Source organism: Mchenga conophoros, linkage group LG4, assembly GCF_057382185.1.
Source record: "Mchenga conophoros isolate Kocher_MC1m ecotype Shallow Benthic linkage group LG4, M_conophoros_male_GT1.1, whole genome shotgun sequence".
Lineage (NCBI taxonomy): Eukaryota > Metazoa > Chordata > Actinopteri > Cichliformes > Cichlidae > Mchenga > Mchenga conophoros.
Window position 1 is genome coordinate 26,272,693 of NC_140529.1, and position 23,625 is coordinate 26,296,317.

General features: G+C 38.7%; 2 protein-coding genes across 2 annotated transcripts; both read right to left on the reverse strand.

Annotated features, from left to right (window-relative positions):
* Positions 1 to 5: 5 nt before the first annotated feature.
* On the reverse strand, positions 6 to 10,895 carry LOC146576198 (guanine nucleotide-binding protein G(o) subunit alpha-like). Its single transcript, XM_085271274.1, has 10 exons — positions 10,723 to 10,895; positions 9,379 to 9,514; positions 9,198 to 9,289; positions 9,015 to 9,107; positions 8,360 to 8,520; positions 6,259 to 6,387; positions 3,554 to 3,683; positions 3,396 to 3,467; positions 2,604 to 2,691; positions 6 to 389 (listed from the first exon to the last, which is right to left on the reverse strand). Exons 1-10 carry the CDS (start codon positions 10,759 to 10,761, stop codon positions 199 to 201), a joined length of 1,131 nt encoding a protein of 376 aa, XP_085127400.1. The 5' UTR covers positions 10,762 to 10,895; the 3' UTR covers positions 6 to 198.
* A 664-nt stretch (positions 10,896 to 11,559) lies between these two features.
* On the reverse strand, positions 11,560 to 22,076 carry LOC146576199 (ethanolamine-phosphate cytidylyltransferase-like). Its single transcript, XM_085271275.1, has 13 exons — positions 21,760 to 22,076; positions 15,971 to 16,059; positions 15,394 to 15,555; positions 15,219 to 15,285; positions 15,051 to 15,135; positions 14,933 to 14,974; positions 13,837 to 13,969; positions 13,627 to 13,709; positions 13,471 to 13,548; positions 13,332 to 13,397; positions 13,178 to 13,243; positions 13,004 to 13,092; positions 11,560 to 12,801 (listed from the first exon to the last, which is right to left on the reverse strand). The coding sequence occupies exons 1-13, from the start codon at positions 21,894 to 21,896 to the stop codon at positions 12,687 to 12,689; spliced, it is 1,212 nt and encodes a 403-aa protein (XP_085127401.1). The 5' UTR covers positions 21,897 to 22,076; the 3' UTR covers positions 11,560 to 12,686.
* Between the last annotated feature and the right edge of the window lie 1,549 nt (positions 22,077 to 23,625).

Here is a 23,625-nt window from a genome sequence, read left to right on the forward strand (position 1 = left end):
CCAAATTATAAAATGATCAGACATGCTTAAAAAGCATATGTTTATTTAAAATGTTATAAAGTCAGAAAGGAAAAAGAACAATTAAATAGTGTTACTTCATCAGATTTTGAAGTTCTAAAAGACAAAAGCACACATGAGAATTTACAGAGAAATTACAGCAATGAATGACTTAAAACAATTTAAAGAGTCTCAGAAGACTTAAACAAGCTGAACAGCTTCTAGGTTCCCCCTCATAATCTGATCAACGACCACATGAAATGCCACCCGTACGCTTGTGGCGTCTATGGCAGTGGTGAAGTGGTGGTACACAGGCCTGTCAGGGTTGCTGTTACATGCTGAGAACATTGCAGTGATATGGTGGGCTGCAGCATCCACATCACCATCAGCACCTATGATAGCAGGAGAAAAAGAATTAACTGCGCAAAGGTTAATCAGTACATTTCAAACCAGGCATTTTTTTGTTTTTCTTCATAATCCCCAAACGGACTAAGAGCTTCCTTTAAATGACCTGAAATGTGGCCAAGACAGCATCACATAGTTGCTGCAAATTTGTCAGCTACACATCCAGGATGTTAGTCTCCTGTTCCACCTCATCCCAAAGGTGTTCTATTGGATTGAGACCTGGGCCCGTATCCCTAAAGATTCTGAGAATCCTCTCAGAGAGCTCCTAACTTAACCTAAAAATTCCTTGCCAGGAGTTTTAGCTTAGAAGTGATTCCAGAACATTTTCAGTGAACTCTGAGCAAGGAATGGATGGAAAATCCTATCTTAGTGAGGAGGTGTGGTTGACCCCGTTGCTAGGTATGAGTCATCATTTCAAAAGCCGTGATTGGTTGATCCTACAAGTTTGATGGAAATGAGCTTTTGGTGATAATGAGCAAAGGATGTACCCTCAAATCAATAAACATATTATATACTCTAATCTTATGCTGACTGTAATTGTAAATAATATTTCACATTCAAGAAAATATCTGGAAAATGAATAGTAAGCTGTAGGGGTTATAGCCATTAGAATCTAAAATATGTGAAAACTTAAACTCATTACACCCTGTTCAAATAATGATTCATGTCTTATTTGCTCATATTAATATCCTAGCTCGCATATTTTGTACTTTCACTCCCATATGGACCCCGTTGAAAACAAGATGGCCTATCTCAAGAGGCTGTCCTTAATGAAGTAGAAATCACAACGTTACAAGTCCAGTGTGGTCTTAACGAGGGTAACATGGCTCAGCTTTTAGCAATGTCTGTGATTGCAGACCCAAGTCATCACTGCTGCATTGTTGCATTTTCCCGGTTGCCAAATACCTCGGGGTTGTGATTACTTTCGTCTCCGGTGTAATAGCGTTGTGGCGTCGAGTTGGTGAAGTAATTGCATCTCTAAGGAGATCCACCACAAACATGATTCCTGCACGATCCAATCTGTAGCATCTCAATAATTCCCTGTCATCCAGTGTTTGCAGGACATCTCTCCTGCCTCTTCTGTTGGCCATTTTGTGCAGCTGCTTAGGGGAACTCCTAAGCCACTAAAAGTCCTCTTCCCTGCTCTTAGCAGATCTCGCCTTAGGAGCCCTTTTAAGCGCTAGGAATCTTGAGGAATAGCTTTTATATTAACTGGGATTGTCGTGTCACTTTTAGGGGAAATTCTAAGAAAACGTCATGACTCTGAGAATTTTCTTAGAATTTGGCCGCTAGGAGCCACTTTTTGCACAAAGATTCTTTAGGGATACGGGCCCTGGTCTTTTGAATACAGTAAACTCAGTGTAATGTTCAAGAAACCAGTTTGACATATTATCCTACTGGAAGCTGCCATCAGAGGATTGATACACCGTGGACATTTAGTGACAATACCCAGGTAGGCTGTTGCACTTAAACAGTACATAATTATTACCAAGGGGCCAAAGTGTGCCAAGAAAATATTCCCCACACCATTATACCAGCCTGAACATTAAAAGGCTTTCATGTTTTTTAATGCCAAATGCTGACCCTACCATCTCAATTTTGCAGCAGAAATCGAGACGCAGATCAGGCATCATTTCCAACCTTCAATTGTCCAATTTTAATGACCCCATGTGCAAGCATGTTGTGCATTCAGAGATGCTCCTCTGCACGTCTTTGCTAAATAACAGTTATTTGAAGTTCTTTTCCTTCCTAGCAGTTTGAAGCAGTTTGCTCAATCTCCTCTGACATTACCCAGAGAACCGATGCTTACTGGATAATTTGTCTTTTCAGATCATTTTGTGTGAAGCTTAAAAATTGTGTGTGAAAATCTCAGAAGATCAGCAGTTTCTGAAATACTCTGTCACTTCAAATCAACTTTCTTCTTGATTCTGATGCTCAATTTGAACTTCAGCATGAAATCTTAACCATGTACACATACTAAATGCAATAAAATGCTATCATGTGATTGGATGGTTAGATATTGGCATTAGCAAGCAGCTGAATATTAGCGGTTGAGAGTGTGGGTGTGTTGTGTTGCAAATTAATTCTCTTGGAATTGTAGTTCACAAAAAAAAAAAAAATCTCATAAAGGTTTAATTCCTTCATATGTCTTAAAAAGACATTTAGAAAAGAAAAGTGGGTGGAGGGTTTCTATAATGTACCTTTATAGCTAGAATGGTAAAGTCTCAAGTGTCTTCCAGATTTTAGGATCTTTTCCCGGAAAAGGTCCGTTTTGTTCATGAACAGAATCTGTAGGAGAGAAATAAGGAGTGTTAATAATACAATTATTCCTGCTGAAACCTCTTCACTGGGATTTTCAACAACATGACTCTCAGTCTCAAATATCTACAAAAGCAACTGTTCGTACACTCGAGGTCCATTTTAAAGAAAGAAAAATATCTGAACATTCAGCAGCATTAAAATCACTGGTATGCAAAAACCGGTATGCCAAGACATGCAAGTTCAGATCCATCCAAATCAGCTACAGTCAGTATGAAGTCATAATTCTAACCATCTAAATAGATTTTCTTCACATTTCTCGTGTAACACTATAATTGGTTGTTCAGTTTTAACACACAATCATGCAGAAATGATTCAAATTGAAAGAAAATTAAATCCTTCAATTGTATTAAGTTCAGGTGCTGATGGCTGATTTTTGCTCATAAAAACAATTTGACATTCTCAGTATGAAAGAAAACTAAACGCAGCGTCTCTGAAACAGTCCTCGCAGCTTCTTTAACTAAATGAAATATCCTGCATCTCAGACTTTGTATGCCTAATATGTATACTAGAAATGAACAAAACAGTCCTTCAGTCATTCCCACAAAGTTTAAGACACGGCACAACTCTAATATCCAACTTTCAAATATAACATTTGAACCCTTTAATCAATTAATGGTAGGAAGAACATGATCCAATAAAGGGTTAAAGAAACTCAAACTGCAAAAACTTACCATGGTGGTTTGCTGGAAAACCGTGTGGATGCAGATTGATGAAAAAAGTTCAAGACTTTCTTGCAGCCGATTCTAATCAGGAAAGCGGCAATTTTAACTCCAACTGAGCAAAATCCACTGGCTGTAGAGATTTCTAATCACAGTTTGTGACAACATACCACAGAAGGATCCTCCAGTAGTGCCATATCATAGCTGTTGAGGGCCACAACAAACACCACAGCTTGAATACCTTCAAAGCAGCTTAGCCACTTCCTCCTCGCACTTTGCTGGCCTCTGACATCATACAGCCTGTCAACAAGAAAAAACTTTAAGCTTTATTTAGAAAAAAAAAAAAAACAAGTTGGGAAATAGAGTAATCACTACCTTTTACATATTTTATAGCTCAAAATTAAATTGCTAAGGCCTTGGTGCTCTGAAATAAAGTCGCCTGAGAACATTTCATATTTAGAAATGATACAATTTATTTAGAAGGAATGCCATTATGCAAATAAGTTAATTAGGAGAAGCAGAGGCAACAATCTGTATAAGTAGTTTTACTTCATTTTTTTAAGTTAGGAAGTGTCTCACTACAAATCAAACCAGCAGCTGACTTGCCTCATTGTGCAGCTCTGGATAAGCACCCAAGTCATACGGCAGCGTGCTCGACACTCAGAAATAACATTTCACCCGTTTAAATTATTGGAGCAATTTATCTCAACAAGACTCTGCACCAAGTGAAGTGAAGGGTCTTGGTGACACAGGTAATGAGTTCCCATTTTGGGGTGCTATGATTGCCGTCTTCATGTCAGAGACAATGAAGCATTTACCCCATTGGTCAAGAGTAAGCGTTAACAAGCTGGGTGACAATAAGTTTTAACAGTGGCATTTGACAGCAGTATTTATGTAGTGAGGACAGAAAAGCCATCATTTATAATGGAAAGAGGGCTCTTTATGGCTTTTCCCCATTAAGTACAAGAACAGGATCAGAACTAGATATAGACAACTTAAACACTGAGTTCAGCAAAAGAGATGGGACTGACTCAGTCTGCTTTAGCCATATTTGCAGGGCAACAAAATATTCATTATAAAACAAAAAAGCATTTAAGATCAATTTAAAGACAGAACACAAGACAAGAAAACTTAAATGAATTTAATGAAATTAATTTAAATGAAACCACTGAACAACAGTGATATCATATCACCTGCTACAAAAAGCAGTATGCTTCCTTAATTTGGTGAGATTTTTTCCTGCGTCCATTGCAACTGCATTTTGAGTAAAAAGCTAGAAGCAGCTAGTAGAACCAATGTCACCTCGTAGACTGGTTGAAAACACAAAAGCACTGTGCGATAAACAAGTTCAGAGAATTGAATCTAAACAATATTTCAGTTTTCATTGTGTGCATTCAGATATCAAATTTAAAGTTTACAAACTATAATTTAGTAACGTCATATTATTCATATTTTATCAAGAAAAACAGGAAAAAATCTGAAGGGTGACACTGCGGTCCTCGAAGCAGCTACAGTATATAAAATATTCATATTCAAGTCTTGGTATGATTCTGTTTGTGACCCACAGACCGAATAGAATCACAGTGAAGGGAAAGTAGGCAGGAGGCATCATGAATGCCTGGTTATTCTGAAAAACAAGAGTTATGGGAAAGAAAGTTGGGATTTCAATGAGTCATAGCTAACTTTCTCTATATTTCTGCTAATACTTTTGGAATATTGAGTGGAATATAGAGTAAAGTCCTCCATATTTCAAGACTGATTCATTGCCAGGAAGCCACCTGCCTTCACTCAGAATTGCTCATGAGGTTGGACAGAGTGCATCTCGATAACCTCAAACTGATATGCAGGAAATATTGATTCATTTCTTAACTTTTCAACAAATAACTTGAGAAACAGTCACAAGTAGATAATCTATCACTATTTAGCACAGTGTGCTAAAGTTACATTGGTTTTGTGTTAAAAATCTCTGAAACTATCAGCCTTCAGGCAGTTTCATAAAAACTATGACCCAGTAATTTCCACCACTTTAATTCTGGATGCGTTTGTTGCAGTTTATGGCGCTCTCGATGCCCATTTCCTTGACTCAGTCATTACTCTGCTGTCCAATAATGCATTTGTGCACAAGCGCACAATCTACAACAACAAATCACAGCTTTCTTTAAAGCACCACTGGTATATTTTATTCCTTTTTATGTGCAACTACAACATTCCTGACATAAGTCATCAGATTGGTCTTTAGTGGTTATGCATCAATATCTAGAGTCCTTTTATAACTACATAAAATGTTATCTTCTAAAGATGAAAGACCTCTAATCTATGTAACATAAAATATTTGTAGTGCATTGACTAATGCACACGGGCTGCTATTTAAATAACAGCCCGTGTTATTTAAATAGTCCATGAGTGTTGTTTCAGCTGCATGTGCGGTTTTGGTCTATATTTGTACACAGCAGCATATTGCAGTGTGTGAGAGCAGGGATTTGATTCATCAGGCTTAAGTATAATGGCCGATTTTTAATCCAGATTTCCTCATTTTGTTTGTGTTGGAAGAGAGTTAAGGGAATAAAAGAGTTCATTCAGTGATAACAAAGGTTTATGCAAACATGCAAAGAGTTCAACCGTCTCTTGAAAGTATAGTGAGGTAAAATAGTTTTAATATTCACTGAGCACAGGGGAGATTGAGTGGCAAACAGTAAATCTTAAATGTGATTCAGATTTTTTTCTCATATTTTTTCAGGCAATCAGTGGTCCACTCTAAAGCACTGTTTCAAAAAATAAAATATTAATTAAAAAAAATAAAAAATAAAAAAAGGAAAAGTATTACAGGTACAGTTATTTAATCTTTGCACTGTCGTATTTGGACTTTGTGTCTTACCGAAACATAGTTTTATCAACTTGAAACTGTGTCTCAATGATTCCACAGGTCCTCACTCTGACTCTCAGAACATCTGCATCTGTGGGAACGTAGTTTGGTGCGATGATTCGACTCATGTTCTCAAAGAAACTGGAGGAAGGGAAAAGAACAAAGGAGAAGGAACATGACTTCAGACTACAAGTCACTGTTTTTTGCCAAAATTTAGTTTGTATGAGATCACACCTACATTGTACATGTAGGTGTGACTGGACATGATACAACCACCAATTGCAGGTGAAAAATGCATATTCCCCAACTGCTTTGGCAATGGTTCTAGAGGCTGCTTGCTATCACTGGGTAAAACTGGTTGCAAAAAAGCCGCTGCACCAAAATCTTAGACTGACACAGCTGCCTATAGCTTTTCATTTTTGTCTGTAGACACTTAGCAACTACTTGCCAAGTGGTAGTAAAGGTGCAGCTTTTATTTTGAAGGCAAATCGTTTCCATTTCCTGTTTGTGTTGCACTACAGCTCAGAGTAGCTGGACAGTGTTTCTAGACAAGTCCATTACCTCCATTTAAAGTACAACAAAGTGTTAGCAACAAAAGCAATCACAAAAATATTTTCTCCAATCAGCTGGGGAATATAGTTTGTTTTTCCCAGCAACAGGTGGCTGCTGGTGGGTGGGCGGATATGCGATCAAGCTTTAGCAATCATTTTCCTAGTGACTGCTATAAAGTCTCCAGCAATCACTCACAGCTAATGGGAGTCATGCCTCATTTTTCATTTCCCCATGACCCATGGTTGCGGACCACTCTATATCTTGTGTAACTGGGCCCTTCTTCACTTCTTCAGCTTGTCATGTGACCAAAATGGGGGAAACTTAACGTCATGTGGTTAGTAGTCACATGTCAGTAAAACATCAATAGAAACTTCCCAGTTTAAGGAATTGGCAGCTAGTGTTTTTAGCCTTTTAAAATGCTGCTTTGTGTTTTTAGACAGGCCATGTTATTATGGCATATGGTAACTTGTGTTTTCTATCATTAATTATAGGTACAAACAATTTACTGTTCCATTTAAATTATTATTCCAACACAGCAACTATTTCAACTATTATCAAACTGATTTAGACAAGTGAAGAAAAGTCAGTTCATGATTATTTTAAATTTCATGCTGAGATACTCGCATATCCAAAGTCAGCATAAGTAACAAAAAGAAAACTTTGGAGCACAGATGAAGTTTGAGAACAAGCCCAACTAGAATGCAGATGGAGGTGAGTCTCTGTAAACAAGGCATGGATATTTATGGATGCAGCTCTCTCACATGCGTCATACTGTAGAAGCGCACACCGCTCCCCAGCGGTGTGCGCTGGGGAGCGCACACCGCTGGGGAGCGGTGTGCGCTTCTACAGTATGACGCAGGGAAAAACAATAAGGCCATTTATTAAAACATATTCCACACTCACATTAACAATTCCCACTTCACCTGATGACACAACACACAAATCATCTATGCTGAGTAGTCATGTAGGATTCATGACATTTTACAGGCTGCAGTGTAGCTGCCACAGCTCGCTTTTTGTTTTTAACTGAGCATCTACATTTGCACAACCTGAGGACAACAATAGGGAAAAGACACGCTCTGACCACTTCAATAATAATAATAATAATAATAATATAAATAAATAAATAAATTGTTTTGAAAACATACTAGCTGTAATCTAATATCTAAAAACACACACAGTTTATCAAATCCAGAAAAGTTATGTCACCACTGAATCATACGCCAAGATAGTGAAACTGCAACTTCATACACATCTTTGGATTCTCAAACAAGAAAACTCAGACATTAATTGTTTGTTTTATCTGCGCCACTCTAATTTTCATCTCCCTGGATCTCTGCAAACAGTTTTTTTAATGTGGTCCAATTAAGCCTATTACACAAATGTCACAGAAATCATTTCCTGAGCACAAGTTATTCTCAGCGCTCTCTTTACCGTAGCTCTGTATTGGCAAGATGTGACGCTATGCTTCTTACTGGGCAATTTCCCATGACATTTGCCACCATCAATCATAATTGGTCGTGTTGTGCAACATAAAGTCACTTAATGTCAATCTACTTACTAGAGAGCAGAGTCGTTCAGCTCAAACTCGTATCCTCGGGCTGCAGCTGCTCGGACTCCTTGGTCGGACCAAAGTGCACAGAAAGCATGAGCCATAAAAGGAAGGAGCTCCTGATCGTCCCCTAAACACTGGCTGCAGGACAGGATGGAGCGAGCATGATCCTGATAGGGACAATATTGTTAAAAGGAAAAAAAGAAAAAAAAGAAAAAAAAAAGAAGACACTAGATTTATTTTGGCATTAGAGTAAATACGATCTTTCGCCTCCAATCTGTAACGCCTGGACTCCAGAGTCTTCTACCTTGTTCTTGTTCGATTTAATACTAAATAGGCTTATCTGGCATTTATACGTGAACAGTGGCAGGATATTTTATATGACGATATCTTGGAACACCTATGTATACATGGCCTTAAAATCCATTCTTGCCATCTTGATTGTGCTCACAGGCTCATCTAATTGCATCATGAACTCAGACTGTTTTATGTGCTTTGATACTATACATTAAGTAATTTGCATCATTTCATTCTTTGTTAAAGATTGGGTTATAATGATGAGTCCTCTGTACTGATGCTGTGTTGTGTATGGATAGAGACTGTCATCTAGTGCAGGGAAGAGGAGTTGCAATTAAAATGGACTACAAAGACCTCTTAATCTCACCTTATTCTGCTTGTTAGCAAGGTTTATCCTCAGTGTCCCCATGCCTTGCAGAACAGTCTTCATAGAGGTCAGAAGATTGTCCAGTACTGCAGGCTGAGTGAAACATGTCAAAGACATTTTGTCATTTATCTGCCACCTACAAAGTTGTTTTGGCCTTTAGGCAGGACAGATAACTCGTTTTACCTTGAAACTTATAAGCTCTTGTTTGGAGAATCCATGATTATGGATTATCTTTATCTGTTTGACAATTGTACTCTTTCCAGTCTCTGGAGCACCTGACACATACAAATCGAAGGATTAATTTAATTTTAATTTGCCAAAACGTAACTAAAAATATATAACTGATACATATATGAATAAATACCGAGCATAAGGATTTTGACCACATTATTCTCCATGCTGGCATGTTTGTGAAGGTCCCGTTCTATTTTAGAGCTTTGGACTTTTGCCTTTTTATGCTCCTCTGCAACATCCTTGTGAAGGCACATTCCCAGGCACAGCTAATGAGAGAGAGAAAACAATATGCAAATTATAATGTATAAGATACACCTTTCACTTTAACACTTACATACCGTTCATACTTCATGTTTTCATTTATTCAATTTTAGATAAGAAAACATACTGCCCAACTTTTCAACAGTCACTTTTCTTTTTATTTCTTTCATTTTCTTTCCTCAAATACACTATTCAAACCTTTGTGAAATAAGAAAACGGGTATTATTTTATTTCACATTATGCAAACTAATATAGTGAATAATAAACTAAAAAAAATCAATAATAATAATAATAATAAATTAATCACATATTTATTTCAGAATACTTTATCAATCCCTCAGGAAATTATGTGGGTTACAGTTGCTCCAAGACAGTAACAGACTAAACTAATTAAGTAACAAGTTAAAGAATTTACAAATTTAAGAAATAGCACTAATATATACAAATTGCTCAATTATAAATATCAAGAATATTAGCAAAGAATATTACAGAGGTGGAATATATATGATTATATATATTTATTCTAAATAAATGTGATAAATACTTTGGACCACAGAAATATTGTTTAATAATATTTTATGTTTCATAAAGATAATTTTGTAATGTTTGTTTTATATTTATGTCAACAGGGTTGTCACAGACAGATGGGCAGGCTTTGTTTGGTGACACGTTTTTAACAGTTTTAAGAAACATTTCAAATATTCAAAACAAAAGTTTCTATACCTTAATCGTTATATTTTACATGCATTTTAGTTATCAAGTTAGAACAATTTTTTTTGGAAGGGGGGGGGGGCGTTCTCAAAAATTAGCTCGTATTTTTAAATGAAAAACAAATTAAAATTTTGAGAACTTTTTCAACAACCACGTCTACATGTCTGAGGAGGTGTGTAATTTATACAACAAACATAGGTTTTAGTGTTTAGTGCATGGGTTATTGTAAATCCAAAAATAGGAGAGGAAATACCCTGCAATTAAAGAATGACTCGTTTTTCCCCTCTAATTTTGTGTGTGTGTGTGTGTGTGTGTGTGTGTGTGTGTGTGGGGGGGGGGGGGGGGGGGGGTCACTTTAGGATAAGTAATCGCAGTTCAGCTAACAGAAGAGGAGCAGAAGAAAGTACTTTCACTGCCGCCAAATGTCTAAATGGGTCAAGCCAATGACTGTATATTCTAATTTTAAGAGATCCTGAGTTGTTTAAATGAAACGATGACTCACCTGCAGTGAGGCTGGCAGCACATTTAGACATGAAAACATCTCTGCGTTGTTGCTGGTCACTCTGGGATGGTGATAAACCGAAGTTATTTTTCGTTGGGGTGATAAAAACAAACGGAATGGCTAATTGGCTTTAATTAGGGCCACGTGCGTGCCTCTGTCTTTCAGAATGCGCGCCGCGTTCATGCTAGCTTTTTCTTAGAGGGTCACGAGCTACACCCAACTAAATAAGCTATAGGTACTGACCTGTATGCGTTGTATTCCTTTAAGGCTGAGGTGAGCTGTTCATTTCCCCAAGAGGCCACTTGAGAAATCAGTGTTTGGCTTATAAGATTATACAAAGATGAAATTAAGCACATTTGACTTATTGTCGTGAACCTCCGCAGCAGTCCCAGTTTCTCATGTGGACCTTTGAAAAAATGAATTGTCCACTCCTGCTTTAAAACATCGTAATTAGTAATGATCGAAATTAGAACATGTTCTTATTTCAGCTTCATGCCTCCAGTTTAAATGTGTTTTTATCAAACTTTCTTCCACAACATGTTTTTTGAAAGCTTACAGCACATTGCTGTGCGGTAATCAGCTGCTATTAATAATTTCAAATTAACGGTTTGACATTTAGCGAACTCTGTGTGACTCAGATGTGGCAAAATTAAGATCAGATTATCTCCTTCTGTCTCTCTAATCAAAGGTCACTTCTGTGTCCAAAACATAACTCTACCCTTTTTATAATGTGACTAATGTGCGGCTTCATCATCCGCCTCTTAAACTAAGGAATCAAATTAGAGGTGAAGACAAATCACACCGTGTGCATGAAAGACAAAAAAGACAGCAAACAGCTTTTCAGAATAAATTCTTATTATCAGCAATAATATACTGCAGCCTAATCGGTTTCTGCAGCATATGTAACATAAAGATTATAGCCTATACTTAATACATTCCAAACACACATACAGACATATCATTATGTTTCTGAAACGATGCAAAAACATCTATACAGTAATTAATGGAGAGGAGGCGAGTAAAATATACATCTACAAAAAATATATAATTTAATCCTGTTTGATATAGAGACAGACGTTAAATTGAGACTGCACGATCAACTCAACAACTCTGAGCATCTGCCATAGTCTTCTAGTTATACTGTGAAAGCTAAAGGTTTAAACAGTATATTAGAATAAATGTGTAGCGTGTTGGTTAAAAAAAAAAGAGCTACTGCACACAAAAGTCCAGGTGTTCAGTTCAGATCTCAATTATGTGCATTTTTTAAGTTTCGAAAAAGAAACGGAACAAAAAACTAAATTGAAAATGTTTCTTTAAATTCCGGAGTAGTCAGTGTTGTCTGAAACAGAATCTGGTATGTACAGAAAAGAGAAGCAATGAGATTTATCTCCTGATTCTCTAGTGTTTTTCAGCGTCCTCCATGAGCCTGCGGTCACTTTATAATACACACAGACACACACAGTGTAATCGATTAGTTGTGAGGCTAGCCCACTGCTGGGCTAAACAGCAGCATCTGTCCCGCTGAAATGACAAATCAAATCACATCGCAAGACAGTGCAAGATCTCACACTGCATATGCCCAAGAAATAAGATAAAATGCCTTTTTTTAAATAGGAAAAAAGTATTTTGAGAATTAAAAATGACATAAAATAGACATTTGAATATATAGTGACATCTTCCTCCAAACTTTGAATATATCTTATCATTTGCATGTGCGATTGTTGACTGACACAAACATATAATTGCATATGCAGAACATGTTAACAAACCCTCGTAACACACTATATTAATACCTGATGATCCCACAGCAGGTTACGCCACCCTCGTCAAAGAAGGGGCTGCTGTTAAGACTACTGATATTAGCCAGGATCACGTGTGGAGGGTGTCATAGCACTTACAAAAGGGTTGATTATAATGTACATGAGTTTATATTAGTTGAATATGTCACTGTTAGCTGGAGGTGCCTACAGCACAGCCTGTGCTCTTTCTTTAGTCTTTTCCTCCTCTAGTCTCTTCATGGCTTCGATCACTGCAATCTCTTTGGCCTCTTTCTTCTGGTTCCTCGCCTCAAACAGCAACCTGAGTCAAGGGAAAGTGTAAGTAATATATAGTAAGCCTAGTTTCAAACAAATATACACTCATTGGCCACTTTATTAGGTATACCTGTTCGACTGCTCGTTAATCGAACTAATGTAACTGTAAATGTTAACTAACTCCAGGTTAAAAGGTACCATGATTGCATCAAGATGTACGATAAATTTACTACATCTGATTGTTTTACCTGTTTTTGATTATCCTTTGCACGATGGCGTCCGTAGTGAGGCTGTTCCCGCTGTCAACAGTGCGCAGGATCCCTTTTCTTCTGGGCTCCTGAGTATTAAGGAAAAACTGTAAGTAAACACTTATATATGTGTTTTCATAAAAAAAAATCGCAGCATATTTGTGGGAGTCTTACAGCATAAGGGTCAGATCCATCTTTGTCGGGATATATTTCTGTCTTTCCGTGGCAAACGAGATCCACCTGTGGAAATTAAGTCACGTGTTTCACTGTATTATTTCTTCCTGTTACCTATGCAGTGATAAAAGTTAATTATAGCATGTGCACGTACCTTAAAATGATCCAGCAAATCTTTTGTGACAGCAAACGGTGCACCGATCACCACTTCTGACACATACTGTAGAAACAAAAAAAAAAGAAAAAAAGAATATAATTCATAGATTTATAATCAATGAATTACTCGAACTTACTCGACAAGCCAGGACGCTGAGAGTCCTCTCGTGGACATTCATGATGGGGTAGTTTTTCCCTTTGTAGCGATTCACCTCCTGAATGATATGAACGCAAGCATTGAGAAATCTCAAAAGGAGGCAGTAAATGTCTCACAAAGATATAGAAATACTGACCTGATCAAAGTGTAGCCCCACTATAATGTAAGGCTTTTCTGCAAGCTTATGCACGGCTTCCAGAAAGTCCACATGGCCAATGTCTGGTAGGAGACTAGTCAGGAATGCATTCCAAATACTATTGCGTAGCAACTGTTTTATGATTTAAAGGGAAAAAAAGGTTGGTGTATAATAAATTCTAGCAATTATTGTGAGGTTAACAAAGGATACGGAAGAGATCAAAGGCTCCTGCCACATAGATTATAGTTTCTCCAGGTTGAGGCTCCTGGCCTGAGGCAAACTGGATGATTTTCTGAGATGTCTGAAGGAATTGAGACACCCCTGTCCAGGGACTATGGCCCTTCTGGTCAATCAAGAAAGAAGAAAAAGAAGTGTAATGTGACAAGTAGGAATACAACAGATTTACTTCAGTATAGCTGGTAGTATTAACAGGGACTAGAAAGTATTTCTCTGATGCTACCTTTTCTTCAGTGGTTCCATTACAACTCCAGAATTGAAATTTTCAGACAGACACTGCGTCTACTTTTACAATTAGGCTTAAAACTTGTTCTTTTAATAACGTTTACAGGTAGATGTTGCTATAGGCTGAGCCTGCTGTGACGCCCTGAGCATTTCCTCAGAACAGATCACATTCTGTTAAAAGGGGCTTCTTCATTCTCGCCATTACCTTGCTGACAGGACAAGTCAGATTTGTGGAATTTTTTTTCCTATAAGACACTAGGGTCCTTTACCTTACAGCATAAAGTATCTTGAGGCAACTGCTATATAAATAAAATTGAATTGAATTAAACTGAGTATTGCCCCTACATATGAGACCAGAATTAAACTTGTGCTGCATCACTGCCACCCAGTGGTGTAAGTGGTCAATGTCACCTTTGGTCAATAGCAGGCCTACAAATCCAGAATGCATTTATTCATTCCTCGCCAAATTCACAGCATTACTCTTCCACTCTTAAATGTGGAGAGACCCTCTATTTCTTTGAAGCTGTTTAGAGCCACAGCATGCTGGCTCTGAGTTACTTTCCCCATCCAAAGAACAGAAGTGGCATTCAGTATTGACTGGAAAGGCCTTCCACTTGATTACAAAGTGGGTCCTAAATCAAAGACCTTTATTTAATTATCTCTGACATCTGGTCCAAACACCAAAGTTTGCTACTTAAATAACAAAACAGTTAAGTAAGAGGAAGTCAAAGAGCCAGCAATCTTTGGTCAAACACACCCAGCTGAAAGGCTTGACTTTGAGCTGAAGTTTTGATATGAACTGGCTCATAAGGAAACCATCAAATGAAGTAGAAAATTTACTTACTTTTCCAAAGTTATCTGTGTGCTCCTGATAGTCTGAAGTGTCCTAAAACAGCAGATAGGAGAAGTTTAGCTTTGTATTCTGATCTGAGCTCATACAGAGAGAATCTGGTGATACTCACAATGTTGCTGTGGTGGGCTTTGGTCATCAGCAGCATCCTGCCAACTAAGTCTGTTGTTGAAACTCCCTGGGTTCGCTTGCACTCCCTGTAACATCACGGCACAGTATGTAACTTTAAAAAAAAGAAACATCCCACCCTGGCTATGCTTATTTGGAAAGGAAAACTCACCTGTACCGTCCTGACTTCTTCACCTCTTCATATGTATCTTTTCCATCCACAGTTAATGTTATATCGTCTGAAAGAACAGCATACATGAGTTCTTCTCTAAACTTTAGAGAAATACAGCTGCCTACGACTCCAGCTACGTGTCTAAATAAGGACGTAGGGTGATGATATTCCATACCTCCGTGCACACAGAAGTCACAGTTGTACTTGTCGAGGGTCTCGAGGGTGGTGACATAAGGAGCTCCTTCCACGACCTCGTCCACCCATTTTATGGCCCGCACCATCTTATATCTTTCTTCCTGAGTGAAGACTGGGGGACCCTTGTGCTTTGAAATCTCACCTTGCAAACAAAAAATAAGTAGAGTGATTGAGACACTCGTAACAGATGCATTTCTTCTTAAGTTGAAAGAAAGGTTGCTGCTATCTGTGCCGGCCCTGACCGTCAAGGCATTCTGTGTTATCACAATGTCAGAGTGCCCCAGTGCACTCTGTGCACCACAGGAGGGTGGGGCACAGCTAAGGCGCCCTGCTACTGTCACAACAACTCTTTCTAAGTGCAGTGGATGCAGCTGGTGCCTGACTGGTAATGACAGGACTGAGGAAGATATACAAGCCCTGCAGGTGCTATGGTAAGGAGAAATAGCAGAATGCATTGTATAAGCTAGACTATGCATAACAAATGCAGACAGAGGATTTCTGTTACACATGTACATGTGTAAGGGACACATATATGTGTACATTATTTTGAGCCTTACTGTCTGTGTGTACTCCAACAATGAGGTAATCTCCCATGGCCTTGGCCTGCCGCAGCTGGTTGGAATGGCCGTAATGTACCATGTCATAGCTGTAAAGGAAAAACACATGAAGGAAGAGTATGATTACTCACAAAAGCTCCCTTGTAGTCAGGTACAGTGTATAGAGCAGGGGTGGGCAACTCCAGGCCTCGAGGGCCGGTGTCCCTGCAGGTTTTAGATGTGTCCTTGAACCAACACAGCTGATTTAAATGGCTAAATTAGCTCATCAACATGTCCTGAAGTTCTCCAGAGACCTGGTAACGAACTAATCATGTGATTCAGGTGTGTTGACCCAAGGTGAGATTTAAAACCCGCAGGACACCGGCCCTCGAGGCCTGGAATTGCCCACCCCTGGTCTAGAGGGATGAAGTAAAGCATCAAGCTTGAATTAGAGCAAGAAGATCTGGCAGCTGTTCGTTGCATAACTCCTCTTCAAAATACCATATTTCTTTTATTATTCCTCGTCATAACAAGTAAGCCAAGAACTTTTTGGTGAACCAGATAAAAGCTGGGTGATATGTTTTAATTTTGAAAAACAACAATGTTGACAATCTTTTGAATCTTTTTTTGGCTCTTTTGAAAACTTGGATGTCAGATCGTCTTTATGCCCTCCGGATTAAAGTGAAATTAAGCGCATTAATAAAAGGAGTTTTAATTCATGGATTATAACATTTGAAAAAATACTAGTATGTATTTATACATTTACAAGGTTCTTTTAATATAAATCAGTTGGTATCAACCACAAACATATTTAATCAAAGTCTCAAAAATTACAAACAAAATGTCAGTGGGTGTGTGGTTTCGCTTCCTCTTCTCTCCTCCCCTTGCAGGATGCCATCTGTACATAATTAGATTAACACATATTGGACACTAAGATTGTAACACAGTAATCTAGCATAGTGATCGAGAACAGATGGGCATTAGGCCTCCATTGCTATCACTACTGCCAACATTTGACATCCTGTTTTTCTTTCTGATCTACTCTGAATGCGATATGTTGGCGCTGATATAAACAACGGAGTAAGCATGTACTCTGATGAAGGAAACTGCAGGTAACACAGAAAATGAACTGAGGTGGATTAAGATTAAAGTACGTTAAATGAGCCGCTCCTCATTTTTTTTTATGTTTAGCTTCTACTGAGCCAAAGGGGTCTTAAGCAATAGTTAGCAATAATTAGTTTGGCAACTTTTAAATGTTTCTGCATGACGGTAATCCCCCCCAAAAAACTCCACAATAAAAGACTATCAGTTATAGATTGACATTCCCATTACCAGATTGCAACATTATTGAAGCAGTGTGGGATCATCTTGATGGACAAAAGAAAATAACATTATTGTATTTTATATAAACTTTTTACACTATTGTATTACACATTTGCATTCTCATGAGGAAATCCCAGAACAGCACTATGAATAGCATCCTAAAAAAATCAATAAGAAAACAGCTCCACCAGGGCAGAAACAGATCCCGTGTTGTTCTGTGATGTCAGTCTACATAGCTAGGCTACGAATAGCGTGCACTGCACTGAGCATTGACAAGAAATTTTAAAAAGTAACCAGAATTTTGATCGTGATCACTGCTCACTAAAACCAAACAAACTAAAAAAAACTCATCAGGAATTAATTTTGTGTTTGTGTCATGTGCTACCAATCTGCGGAAACAGGATCAACGTGTGCAGGCGCTGAAGGAACAGAACTGGCCGTGAGAAAGTGACACGGGAGCATTTGGAGGTGAATGATATGAGATGAAAACTGAGACCCGGACAGTGACAGGAATAATGCTTTTACAGGTGCTAAACTATCTTATAACATGCGACCATATTCCTCTTGTATTTTTTAGGAGTGGATCATCAAGCGTATCACTGGAGGATGATGAAATATTAATTAGTGTACTCTGTTAGGAGACACCCAAGCTGCACCTAAGCTTCTCAGTATGAATAACAAACATCTCTGTACAAAAGTGTAGAAAATAGTGGATCTGTAAAGATCATCATCTTCCTTTGGTTTAAATGGACTCTAATGCCACAGTGTATGAGAGGAGATATGTTACATACACTCACTCGTATGGACACGAATGTTAATTTTGAGCTGTTAATAATTTCTTTGAACAGTTCTTTTTTCCAGGGTAGAAAAATACAGCATAGATTTTTGATGACTTCAGAGTTGTGTCAACACAGGGTCAAAAGTATAAATACAGTCAAATAACTTATTAGTGGTACTGAAGGTTCTATAATGTCTTTTAACTTGACAAGTCAAGACCTATTAACTTCTCGTTAGTGAACATGTTTCACTAGAACAGGCAGTTTCTTTTGAAAAAATTCAAATTCAACTAAATTTGCAGCTGCTCATATAGGCATGTTTCTATGTGAGCAGCTGCAGTGATGATGACTAATCTACTTCTCCAAATGTCTTCTGGAGAAACGGTTAATTATCAGACAAGACATTGAACTATTTGGCCACAATGACAGGGTAAGTTTGGACGAGTAAAGATGAGTACCACCGTACCAAATTTCATGCATGGAGGTGGTAGCATCGTGCTCAGGGGGTGTTTTGCAGCCAGTGGTACTGGTACATTGCACAAATTGAATAAAATAATGAAAAAAACTCCCTCCAAATTCTTTAACTTTATCTCAACTCAGCAGCTAGATGGTTGAAACTTGGACAAATTAGTGTTCCAGCGGGATAATGATTCTAAACACATCAAAACTTGTTTTAGAATAAAGTAGGCTATCACTGAGCTTCTGAAATGGCCTTACCAATGCCCAGACTTCAACTCTATTGAACATTTGTGGACTAGACTTAAAAGGCAGATCTGTGCCAAGAAACCAATCAATTTAAATGAACTCTACAAATTCTGTCAAGGAAAGTACTCAAATGTCCAACCACAATTATAGAAGAAACTTGTTGATGGCTACCAGAAGCATGTGGTTAACGTGTGACTTGCTGAGGGACATTTAGCCAAATATTAGTGGGGCTTTATGTATATATTTGACCTGCATGTGTGCATACATGCATAGAAAGTATGAAATAAATGTCATCTGGCGCCCAAAATATAAATAATTAAAGATGTATAGTGTACAATCATTACATGCTGGAAAAAGAAAAGTTCAAAGAAATCATTAAATCCACAAAATTAACAAAATTGACATCCATGCCCATGATGAGTGTATGTAAACGTCTGATTACAATTTATGAGGCTGACTGATTAAAAATTCAGTGGTTATCTCTCAGGACCAACAGTCTCAGATAATCCTGGGATGAATGAACACACCAGTACTTTACAAAGGCTTTGAATAACCACTTTACAGTCTTGCTTGTACCTCAGCAGATAGTGGAAATAGACTTTACACTCTTCCTTGATGATGCCTGTTTGACAATTGATCTTTAGCCCCGGTCACCTTCTTTCACAGTGACAAATAAGAACAGAGAAACAAAAGGAAGAAGAAGACGGTGCAGGGTCAGAAATATCTCAGCAGTTGAACTGAATGTGCACTTTCCTTGGACTTTTTCCTCACAAGTTGCTGACACAGCAGGATATCAGTAGGAACATGGCGATGTACTGTACAGTTAGCCTTCGGGGAACAATGTGCTCAGTGAGAGGCACGGCCGCACAAGCTGTGGACGGCCTGAGCAGGTGTGGGCTGGAGGGGTTAAGGGGGTTAATGACAAGAGCTCTGTTGGCATTGGCTCTCTGTGCATGCTCACCCCACCGGTTAATATTCCGGCATCCCAAATATTCTGCAACATACCATCAAACAGCTACACAAAAATGGCAGGATTTCTACAAGAGAAAGCCACCATAATCTTTGCCTTCATACACAGAAACTCAAACCATCTATTTTGCCGCCGCAGCATGACACCATCAAAGTTCGGTCTTTCTACCAGTGGAGACATTTGACAGCAAGCTCAGTTAATTGTGCTATTTGTGTATTGAAAAATGCCCATTACAACTACAAACAAACACCTTCATCATATGGCTTTTTTTTCATTATATTTTCACACATTTGCGGAGGTGACAACAGCTAACATGAGAAATTTCTTGTGAAATATTTTCACTTCATCAGCTAATGTTTGCAGCTCTTTTTAAACATTTTATCACATTTTCTAAGAAATCGGACTTCAATGCTCCCTGTTTATTCTTAAGCTACGGACCTTGGTGCGAACAGCCACGTTTTTTTCACACGGAGGTCAATGGAATGGAAAAGGCTGGGCTGTTGTCGAGTTTTTCAAATTCCACGAGAACCACAAACAAAATTCCATCTGCATCCATTGTTTCTGGGATGGACATGGATAAGTCTATAACCCCTCTAATACACCCATAGTTATATAGGAGTATGGATTAATGCCAAATGTGTCTTTTACTAAAGAAACCTTCAGCAATCAATATGCAACTTTTATGTTCTGTTGAGCTGGCGATGGCAAACAGATATTCCCAGCACATGCTCTGAAGGGGAGTTAGCTTCACTGTGAGCTCACCGAAAAGTGCCAAGGTGACATGTCTGAAATACTAAAAGGCTGACCAACAACCATGAGTGCTTCTAAAATAACATTTTCATACTTCAGATTCACACTGAACACCTCTGTGCTCGTTGCATGACTGGTTACGACAATTAACTGTGACTATCAGAACTCAGCTGCTCTTACTGGAGGGCTAAGTGATTTACTTGGATATTTTAACACCACCAGCTTAATTAAATTATTTAAAACCAGAGTTACTGTTTTACTTCTCAGTCTGACTGTTGTTTGTGTACTGTATACTGTATATATATCATATTTAAAAGTGTGACATTAGAGCTAAAGAAGCAGAGCAAGCAAAAATCGAACTTTGTCCTGTCATGTACATGTTTGCTGTTCTGCAAGAGCTACAATTCATATCTGTGATCATATGAATCGATTACCTGTATTACATCAAAGAATGCACAAATAATGATATCACAAATCAGATATGATTTTTTGTTATTCCATTACTTCACACAGAAGCAGACACCCCGTTTTACAGATGTCATTAAGGAGGCGTTACAGTTATTCCGAGTCAAGATAAGGATAAGTGTCCTGGGATGTTTCTCTTTTAATTGCCTCTTACCCAAACTAAGGCACATGTGATTGTAATAAGCGTAATTCTTCAGGTTTCTCAGAGAAACTCTTCACTTGCCTCTTTTTGCCATTTAATACTTTACACACACAATTCCTTTTTCTACTCCATAGAAAAAAAAAAATCTTTAAAATGAAAGTAAGATCAATACCAACTGGTCGCTGCTACGAGACCAGTAAATACACCTAGTAATGATAGGAAGTCGCAGTAAACTGTAAGTAGATAAAATAGTAATCAATTAACTACTTTGGTTTGTCCTCTTGGCTTCTCACATGACCTCTTCAAAATCCACCATAAAGTGAACTACTCTACAGACTCTGGTCACGGTTAAATGGTTATGAGCAAAGGCAGCTGCAAAGATCACATCTGTGCTGATGTTCTAATAATGTCCTTACTGAGAAGAGCACTAAAACTGGGCATGATGACGTGATTGACCGATAGCAGGATATACACTTTAAGCAGCATCCCCACTCAAGAAGTTGTGTGCATGCTGATACCAGTGAAGAATGAAGCAGCAGCGCTGTGAGCGTCCTGTAACCTGCAGCAGGCCTGTCCAGCAGCAGGTATAATGCTGCCACATCCAATGAAACGTGCTCGATGCAAACAGTGAGCATAACCATAATGCCGTGGTATCTTCATCACGCATTTAAGAACTCACCAGCCATCGCACCACACCCGGATTCTTCGCCTTCTCTTCTCCGGACTGCAAGCTGTAGCGCCCGGGGTCGTGCCTGCGTCTTTCCCGGCTGCTGTGTTCACTTGGTGATGGTTGTGGTGATGCCCGTTCTTGATCATTGTGGATGTGCTGACTGTGCTGAATTTGCAGCCCGGAGCGGGAGACGGACTCTCGTCAAATGAGGCGGTTACCGGACCGTGTCGGTTCGTGCGTGTCCCGTTTCAGCAGGACAGCCGGTGTCTGTATCAGCAGCGGCGAGGCAGCAGCAGTAGTGCGTTGCGCCAATGCCTCCTCTACCGGCGACGCAGAGACGCACGACGACTTTTGCGTCAAGCTGATCAAAAACGCGGATGAACCAGAGAGGAAAGGAACACCATTAATAAAACCCGGTGTGTCACATCGCTGCGCGTTGGTTTTATTTTGAAAAGTCTGGCTCACAGCTCCACGTTTATTGAGGCTCACTTGACAGAGGTCTCATCGTACGATGGTGCCGCGTCCGACACATTGTTACATAATAGCGGCGTTTTCCACCGTCAGGTGACGAGATCTGGATTCCAATATAAAATAGCAGCCTCTGCGTCTTTGATGAGCGGAGAGGTCATGATAAGCTTTGCTCTATATCTCCAGTACACTTTGTTTTGCTCACAATTATCTCTGCATAAATAACAATAATAATAATAAAGGTAAGGATTAAAAGATTTTGTAGACACTGTAATATTTTTTTTCCCCATTAAAATAAAAAAAACATTTTTAAATAAGCTATAGCAGCCAATTTTATTAAAAAATACGACCATCTGATTTCATAAATCTGTAGTTTACTCAAATTTCAACTAATTCTTTTTCCTTATTATCCTTATGCATCCAAGCTCGCTAAATATTGCACTTTACAGCTGTTATATTTGTCATGGTGTCATCTGTTCATTCCACTTTGATGATTTTAGCTGTGGGTTGTACTGTGTCTAATGACTTGTCCAAGCTCATTTAGCAGGGGCAGTATATCAATAAAGGTCTCAGCACTGTCAGCAGATTTTCACAACAGTACCTACAGATGTATGCCTGGGTGGATGGCTAAAGATTTACTACAGAAGCGATGCATTAGATTGTAAGTGCTCCTAATATACATAGTTGGGTTATAACAGAAACTAACCACCTACCCCGCACCACAGTAGTAACGAGGCTACAAGACAAAGTGCTCAAAGTCTATAGCATACTCCCATTTTCTCAGTTAAATTTGTTTTGTAAAACATTGCATAATTAAATGACTTCACTTTATATGCCTGGTAAACACTGGGAAATCCTCCTGTTTAGAAGTGCTGTCATCTTATGGGGGAAACCCAGTTAAATCATATAAAGGCTTTAACACTGATATGCCAGCAGAGGGAAACCCAAGCCCACACATTTCTGAACAGGTGCATGCTCCTGAAAGACAGTTTTACTCATTATATTCAATACCCTGGCTTCCATCTTTAGCTGATTTGAATGTTTCAATCAGGGTAGGAAAGGGTGTTAAGTATTTGTCTTATAGCTGGGATTGCAACTCTGATAAGTCTTAATGGTTGTGGAGATTTTTGCAGTTAACTCACATGCACCACCATAACAATCTTCACTGATTAGAACGAGGGGGGGGGAGGACATATACATGTATTGTGTCATGGTGGTCTTTGTAGAGAAGAGCCCCTTGCTCAGCTTTGGCAGTGCATATGTGTTACATCAATGGCCTCACTGACGGCATTGGCAACATTAATTGTACGGCAGGTTGCGGTCTAAGAACTGGGGCAGGCACCTGCTGCAGAAGTGGGTAAAGATGAAGAATGCTGTCCTAGATTGCCCACCAGCTCACCTTAGCCC